Source organism: Coenobita brevimanus, chromosome 96, assembly GCF_032717465.1.
Source record: "Coenobita brevimanus isolate Jiangsu-jjx chromosome 96, ASM3271746v2, whole genome shotgun sequence".
In the NCBI taxonomy this organism is placed as follows: domain Eukaryota; kingdom Metazoa; phylum Arthropoda; class Malacostraca; order Decapoda; family Coenobitidae; genus Coenobita; species Coenobita brevimanus.
The window spans coordinates 28,633,467-28,642,269 of NC_137049.1; the positions used below are offsets into that span (position 1 = coordinate 28,633,467).

The 8,803-nt window shown below is 42.9% G+C and overlaps 1 protein-coding gene across 1 annotated transcript in view; it reads left to right on the forward strand.

Annotated features, from left to right (window-relative positions):
- Positions 1-3,284: 3,284 nt before the first annotated feature.
- Positions 3,285-8,803, forward strand: part of LOC145413521 (beta-hexosaminidase subunit alpha-like) — a 33,661-nt gene continuing 28,142 nt past the window's right edge. Inside the window, exons 1-6 of the mRNA XM_080283216.1 lie at positions 3,285-3,366; positions 3,876-4,026; positions 5,467-5,554; positions 5,867-5,995; positions 7,234-7,394; positions 8,229-8,384. Of these exons, the coding sequence (XP_080139342.1) occupies positions 3,285-3,366; positions 3,876-4,026; positions 5,467-5,554; positions 5,867-5,995; positions 7,234-7,394; positions 8,229-8,384 (767 nt within the window). The remainder of the gene's footprint in view (positions 3,367-3,875; positions 4,027-5,466; positions 5,555-5,866; positions 5,996-7,233; positions 7,395-8,228; positions 8,385-8,803) is intronic.

The following is an 8,803-nucleotide window of genomic DNA, read 5'->3' on the forward strand; positions in this document are numbered from 1 at the left end:
GTAACAATTCCACAGGCTGCCCAGATCCATTTCATTCCAGTTCACTGATTCTATCTCCTCCGTAACTCCTCCCCTACTTCACACCTTTCGCTGTCACTTTTACATTTCCGCACCTCTTTCCAGAATAACGTCCTATTTTCAGAGTAGTTTGCATTCATTTTTCGTCCTATACCATCATTTATCTCCTTCTTTTTCCTCTTCACTAGTCTTTTTTACGTGCTTCTTGCTCCCAATATATTCAGTTCTTATTTCAAATGAACCCCTGTCTTGTAACCACTCTAGCCACTTCTTCCTCTTTTCTTTCACTGCTCTCTTAACCTCTTCATCCCACCATGCCGTGCCTTTTTTCTTTGTTGTTACTCTTACCACCCCATACACCGCTTTAGCATTCCTGACTAAGCAATCCCTGTATGCATTCGGATTCCACAGGCTGTCCAGATCCATTTCATTCCAGTTTTCTGATTCTAACTCCTCCGCTACTTTGGTCCTGTATTCATCAGCCATTTGTTTGATCATTTTCTTGACTTTCAGTCTTTCTCCCTGACTGCTCCTCTCTCTCCTGGTCCACCTCATGCCTCTCAGCTTGATCTTGCATACCACATTCATATGATCTGACAGGCCTCCACATCGTCCTCTCACGGCCCTCGTATCAGCAACCATTCCCAGCATCAACTTCTCTACAAGCACGTAATCAGTCAGGCTCCTTTCAACACGATCCCCGTTCCCTCTATACCATGTATATTCATGTGCATCTCTGTGTTTGAAATACAAGTAACAAATGCACAACTTCCTTTCCTGACACATATCCTTCAGTCGCTTCCCATTATCATATTCTCTTGGTTCTCCATTACAACCCATTATGTTATCCTCATGACCAGTGCCTACTCTTCCATTCATATCGCCCATTACGATCATTTTATACCTCCTGGGCATTTCTCCCACTGCTTCATTCAGTTCATCCCAAAACCTGTCTTTCTCACACTCCTCTTATCACACGGTGCATACGCTACGATCACAGGCACTTTCACTTTCTCACACTTGAACTTGACATACATAGATCTCGAGCTGACACATTTTTAATATCTCAGTCCACTCTGCCACACGTCATTCCATCAACAAAGCAGCTCCTTCCTTGCATGTTCCTCTCCCACTCATGCCCGACCTCACACACTTTACACCCTCCCACTCCTCCACTTCACACCCTTTCATCTTTGTTTCACACAGTGCCATCACAGCATATCTTGCACTCTCGAACACATTCTCCTTTTCCACCCTCTTGCTCTCCTCATTCACACCTCTCACATTCCGCATGGCCATGCGAATCTGACCATTTGGTTGGGGCCCTGGGCAGGTATTGGGCCCTCCGAGGCTTTCCGAAACATTTGCCATGATTAAGTGATTTTAGATAGGGGAGTCTGGGGGACACCTAACCCAGCCAAAAACCCCGGTTATATGGTGACCACCCAGCGTAGTAAATGGTTTCTTGGGTACAGGAAACCATTTGGCTTGTCACTCAGTGTAGAGACCATAAGGCATCCCTACGTTGAGTGAGTGGATAATGGGCGCCCCCATCCACCACTTCTACTGTCTGTAAATTATTTATTTATAACATTTATTGGACTCTTTCTGCCTCAGCAGGGGTCAGTAGAAGTTGAATATCCCATTAGCGCCCAGTGTCCTCAATAGAGGACGGGACTGGGCATTTTTAAATTTTAATAAAGAAGGGAACCCCGGGGTAGGGACCTATGAGCTTCACGACTGCGAGCCGACAGACGGAGAGCGGTACGCCTAGCACCCTTCTAGCAAAATCTCTCGCACAGGGAATCTGGAAGCCAGTGGGTTAAACTTGTCATTATGATCATCACCATCGTCATCATCAGGGGTCGCTTGAATTATATATATATATATATATATATATATATATATATATATATATATATATATATATATATATATATATATAGTATATATATATATATATATATATATATATATATATATATATATATATATATATATATATATATAGATGTAGTGCTGCTCTCGGGTGTCTGCCCTTTCCTCTCCTCCATCCTTCGTTCCTTCCATCCTCTTCACTTTCTTTCCTTCGTAATTCTTTCCTCGTCCTTCTGCCTACGGGTGACTTTACACTCCCTCTTCTGTCTTTCTTTCCTTCATTCTTTCCTCTTCCTTCTGCCTGTGGGTGACTCTACACTGAGTGACAAGCTAAATGGTTTCCTGTACACCAGGAAACCATTCACTACGCTGGGTGGTAACCATGTAACCATATTACGGCCTCCTGGTGGTTTTGTGGGTAATTATTGCGCTTCAATCGGATTGAGCCGGTGAAGGTTTATATCCAAGGGCTGGTTGGGGTTGATTGCTCATGTAATGCCACTTATCGATGAGTGAGGCTGGTCACTTTCATCTTAAATGTCAGGACCAACTGCCTAGCCCCGGGCTTCAACGCTCCTCATGGGGCAATGTAGGATTAGATGGATGTATAGATAGATAGATAGATAGGTAGATAGATATCACCATCATCATCATCATCATTATCATAGCTTGAATTTAAATAGTTATAAACTTATAAACCATACGTTAACACATACTGAGATGTATTGGATTGGAAAAGATGTATCAGCAGAAGTTTAATGAACTAACGCTACATCTGTTGCACACTTTCCTGCACTGCATCATACCAGTCTCCACCACCACCACCACAACAACAACAACATTACCCCCATCCCCATCCCCCCCACATTGATCAGTTAGCATGGGAGACTTCCTAACCCCTCCTCTTTATTGATCCTCCACCACCACCACCACCACCACATTCCCACCCTAACCATTTTGTTAGTCTGGCCACAGCCGTATACGGAACCAGATCCCCCCCCCCTCCTCCCCCACAATGAACACCGTTCAGCCGCCATACCACAGATGAAGTGAATTTGTATCCCCAACCCAGACCATAGATGAAATGAAACAGACTATATCCTTAACTCAGGCCATGGATAAAATGAAACTGACTGAATTCCTAACTTAGACCATGAACGGAATTAAACTTTGTATCTCTAACTCCGTTTATGCATATTGTTTCTTTAACAAAGCAAAATATGAACGTTAAGTTACTTCATGTATTTTCTTTTTCTTTGCTATATCGAACCAAAACCAGATTTTTCTCATTCTCTTTCTTTTACTTTTTTTTTTTTTTTAAATTCCATCACCCATTATGAAAGTTGGAGAGGATCAGGACTTTCTATATAACCGAGTAGACAGCTGGAATGGATTCGATCCGTCGATCCTCGGTTCTTATCATCCTTCCACAACCTTTTATATCCGAGGGCATCAAGGCCCAGACCCAGCGTAAGCGTTGCCTGAGCACTAGAAGCATCAGACAAACAAATGAATCACCAATCAAAATATGGTTTGTGTGAAGATGTAGTTCCCACTAAATTTCCCTTGTTGCTGTCTGTGAGGCAAGAATGTAGTGACAACATGAAAGTCAGTACTGAGCAGAATTGCTCTGCCGCTCTAGTGCTTGACTGATGATAATCGACACCATCTGATCTGACATGTCACAACATTTTAATGGTTTCCTGTAGCCCAGGAGTCAATTTATTACGTTAGGTGGAGCATATAACCAAATGGGTGGATGGTGGTTTAGTGGATTAGGTAGCATCAAATAGATGTGGCCTATAGAGGTATTACTTTCTGGAGTGTTTTTTTTTTTTTTTTTACCATAGTACCTCTCGTGGTAGAATGATTGGTCACCATCGCCTTAAATGTCTGGACTAAGCAGCCTAGTCCTGGGTTGCTACACGCCTGATAGGGCAATATGTGACTGATAGAGTAATGATCTAATACTGGGACAGCAGTGGTAGCAACGGTGGTGGGTGTGTGTGTGGGCGGTGTGGTGGGCGGCGGCAACCCTTCGGTGCGGCCTACAGTGGGAGAGGCCTGGCCGCGCCCACAAATGTCACTCATCAACACCACCTACCTCATCATCAGGCCAGACACTTTCAAGTAAGTACCACCAACACTGTAGCAAACTTCGACAATGTGCTGTATTGTAGGTGGGATAGGAGGCTTTGTGGCACGTCTTCCTCAGCGTATGTGCATAGTACACCTTTGCCATCCCCCTCCACCCCCTCCCTTTTATTTTAGCTTGTTAGTTGTCGAACTGATTCTGTCTTAGGTTATGTGGAGAGAATGTAGGATGCGAGACGCCTGAGAGTGTATGCGAGTGAGATGGAAGGGGAAAAGGGGAGGGGGAGGCCAAGTATGTGATAGAGGGATTGGGTGGAGTGGTATGCAAGTGAGATGGAGGGATGGGATGAAGAGGTGTAGTAATGAGGTTGGTGTTAGTTGGAGAGAAGATAGCCTGATGGTAGAGGACAGAATGGCATGTAGGCCATACATTTGTGGCCACTCTTTGCATGATTAAGGTATCTGGCTATAGATATAGTGACAGAAATTCTGCGGAAGTAACGCAAGGTTAGGACCAGTTAGGTTAGTTCCAATAGGTGTGGTTTGTACGTAAAATTGACGAGACTCTATAATTGATAATGTCCGAAACCTTTTAAACTTACTGCTTTGGTAGTAGTAATAGTAGTAGTTGTTCAGTAGGTAGTCTGGCCGAAGGCCACGGCCGAGACCGGGCTTTCCCACAGAGCTCTCAAGGAGCATATGTTGTGTTGTTGGCGCAGGCGATTGTGTGCAGTGCAGTCTTCCATAATGTTCTTAATAGTATGGGGTGCTGTGTTGCATCCTGGAGAGGCATTAGCGACGGAGTCATCCAGCGTCTTCTGATAACCCAAGAGGGCTGGATGAATGCCAACATCTCAGCCAGGCCAGGTGGACCCTGTCCTCACAAGGGAGGTAGGATTCAGAATGGTGGATATCTGGAGGCCATGCATGCACGTGTGTGTTGTCTTTGAGTGACTGAATGGAGTGGCGAGTGATTTGAGCATGGATATGTTTCTGGAAGCTGGTTTGAGGTGGGCAAGGGGGGAGAGATGACTGTATTTGTGTACGATATCGTGTGCTGGGTGTTGTTTTGACGTTCCTTGCTTTGGTAATCGGGTTATACTGTTTTACAAAGGAAAACACAATATTGCTTTACAGAAGTGGGAGCTCTCCCAGATTTTCACCCATGGTATCCAATTACATAAACTACAGCCTTGCCATTCCAGTAACTTGCTTTTATACTGTACAAAGGGTTCGGGTGAGAGCTTGTACTCATTGTTTACTCTCATTTTGTGAGCTGAGGGTCAGATGCAATGTGATTGCCCTGTACTACTGTGGATAAATAATGAGACAACAGTGACATTCGAAACAATATTGTAATCTTCCGAGCCCACCGAATTTCTCGGAATATTGTGGTAAGGCTTCACAACTGTTCGGTTTAAAAGTGGAGTGATGTTACTAGCTGCTGTTATAAATTTTTTTCTCCTACTCCCTCAGGTTCACCACTGGTAGCCATACATGTGACATCTTAGATAAGGCTGTGGAACGCTACATGGACATTATATTTTCATCTGCGAGCTCAAGGGTCAGTGATTCATACTGTATATAAGGTTATGGTTACCACCATTGTCATATTTGTGGGTGTTTATAATTATGTGCATGTGTTTAATTAAACTTAATCTGAATTTACCCAGCTTAATCCACCCTGACTTAACCTACCTTTACCTATGTAATATAGCTTTTATCAAACTTTATGCAGCATTAGCATGCTAACCTACCAAAACTGACCGAACACAACCATACTCGTACTAAAATGAACCTAACATTACCCAGCTTAACTTAAAATACGCGATAGTTTCATCCAGGACCGCTCACATTTTCCTTCACCTTCACTCAGACATACACCAACCAGCCATGGACCAAAATGGAGACCTTCAGTGGTTACCTTGACGAAGTAAATGTCAATCTTCTGGCCCCTTGCGAGACCCACCCCTATCACGACATGGATGAACACTACCAAATCAAGGTGAGGTGGGGGTGTATTCCCGTTGGTCAAGGAGATTCCCTACCACCTTTTCCTTACCATTTTCTTCTGTATTTGTAGGATCATTTAATAATCGTGTACATGTTGCTTATCTCATCTGTCCTAGTAGTAACAGGAAGAAAATAATATGTAGTACAAGACAGTAATAAAACATTATGTAAAATAAATCAGTAGGCAAGAAATGCTAGAAAAGTCTGCAAAGTCCACGAGAATATGACTTGTAGTGGTGTGGAAGGGTTTTGGAGGACACTAGAGAAGGTATCCATGGAAATGGAATAATTACGGTGGTATTTTGCCAATGGCTTTGATCATCCAATAGGATAATGAAGCAGCAAAATATTACTGTACTGTTTTTCTTGCATTATGAGTAGGTGGGGGAGCTCACCAAGCACTCACTTGATGTAGTGCTACATTCAGGTAACTACACTTAGTGAAAAGTGAAGTGAAATCATTAGCCTACTATGTTGGATGGTAACCATATAGCCAAATGAGGCATGGTGTTGCAGAGTCTAGCTGGTTAAGGCGCCCCAACCAGATGGGGTCCGTTATAGGGTTTATATCGGAAGGGAAGCTGGGGTATATTGCTCACACAGTGGTACTCACGAGCGAGCCAGGCTAGTCACTCTTGCCTTAGATGTCCTTATGCTCCTTAAAAAAAAAAAAAAAAAAAAAAAAAAAAAAAAAATGAATGTAAAAGGATAAATCGATACACAGATAGATTGATCAGATAGCAAGAGTATGAAGAACAGAGCGTTCTTCCTTTCATCATCTTCTTGGCGAACACTTCTGTCGAAGTTTTCACCCCACAGGGACCACGAAATCAAACAGTCATTGTACATCTTTACTGGATATAGGCTAGTCCCTCTCCTCTCCTAGCTCAGTCCCTTTATCACCATCTTGGGCCACCATCCTTACTCTTATCTACCTACCTCACCCATTGTTAGCCCCTACACATCAGCTTTTCAGGAGAAATCTCTTCGCCAACACGTTTCCCCACACAGTACCTGTCTTCACTGGGTGTACAGTACTTCCAACCATCCAAAACCATCTTAGCCTGTCTCACTGGCTTTTCTCTACCCACCCTACCTGTTTTGGGCTTCCTCCTCAAACATTATATTCTCAGGAAAAACTGAGTCAGCCAGACTACACACTAATCATCCTATCCTTCAAAATTTTGCAGAGTTCTCATCTCTCATTTTATTTTGTCTCCAAATTCTCAGATTGACGCCCCTGACTCGCCAGGGGAGGGAAGCATCATAGCTCAGAGCATTTGGGGTATCTTGAGGGGCTTGGAAACATTTTCTCAGATCTTAGTTCCAGATGGATCAGCCTTCAGGATCAACTCCACGCAGATTATGGATTACCCTCGCTTTGGGCACAGGTGAGTATCATCCGCCTGCCTGCCTATTGTCCGATGTTGCATCCAGAAAGGAGTACCCAGACAGAAATACCTCCTAACAAGCTTGCCCTGTTAAGAATTGATCCATCCTTCTATGACACAGCACCTCCCCTAAAAATTCTTCCATTTTGTTCGTGATTCTTGATTTATACCGGTATCGACCACTACAACATACGCTATTTGTGGCAGGCAAGGAATGATGACAGTGTAATTAGCTATACAAAGTTTACCTTTTGAGGACAAAGGAGTACAAAGAACAGCAAACAGCAACAAGCCTAATGTTTTTTTTTTTTTTTTTTTTTTTGTTGTTGTAAGAAATGACTATAACTATGATATCTAGTTCTGTGAGATGGAGATAAGGATAGCAAAGCAAGAGACAAAGTTTCATTTTCATGAGCTTCATCATACCACTCAATTTCGTAAAGCTCACTAGACTAAAATGTTCTTTCCCAGTGAAAGCTGGTCATCAAATGTTTTTTATATTTTTTGAATAGTACTCTCTTACTGTCTCATCGCAGTCCGCCAGTCTGGCATGAAGTGCAGGATTTTTTTTTTTAAGCTTCAAAAAAATTGTAGGCACACAGTAGGTTAATACAGAGGCAAAATGTGCAAAAGAAATAGAAAAAATTATTACCCTCAAACTTTAATCATAGTCACCTGCTAATCAAAATTGCTTGGAAATTTTACATTATGAGTACTGATACAGCTTGCTTTTAGACTGTATTATTTATGCTTTTATATAGTGTTCTGTAATTTTTCTGACGATTGTGTTGATTATACTGAAAGGCTGAATTTAATTGTCTGCTACCACTTCAGAGGTTTGATGGTGGACACATCCCGCCACTTCCTTCCTGTGGCCATGCTGAAGGAGACGCTCGACTTAATGGCCATGAACAAGTTTAATGTGTTCCACTGGCACCTGGTGGATGACCAGAGCTTCCCTTATGTCAGCAGTGCATTCCCCAACCTCAGGTCAGAGATCACGCATATCAGAAGAGAGAAATGAGCACCTTAACTCTTGCTTCCTATGTTTGTATGGGATGAGATCTTCAGAACAAGGCTCCTTTGATCCCTCTTGGGGCATGACACAAGAGAGAAGGAAGTCACAGGTTTAGCTTTCCTCATTCCTCTCATAAAAGCCGTAAGATTACTTGTACCGTAGGCGAAGGTAAAGGTGGGTCAGATGGCACGTGGTGCGTAGCTGCAATGCGAGTGCAAGCATAAGTTAGCTCCGAAGGCAGTGTTTAAAATAAGTGTGCAGCGATCACAAAATGTACAGTGATCAAGCTGATTTTATATAGTGATGAAATTGATTATATGCAGTCAAAAATACTTGCTTGGGGAATTGGAAAACGTTTGGCAATATAGCCTACCCAGAATTCCTATAGTAG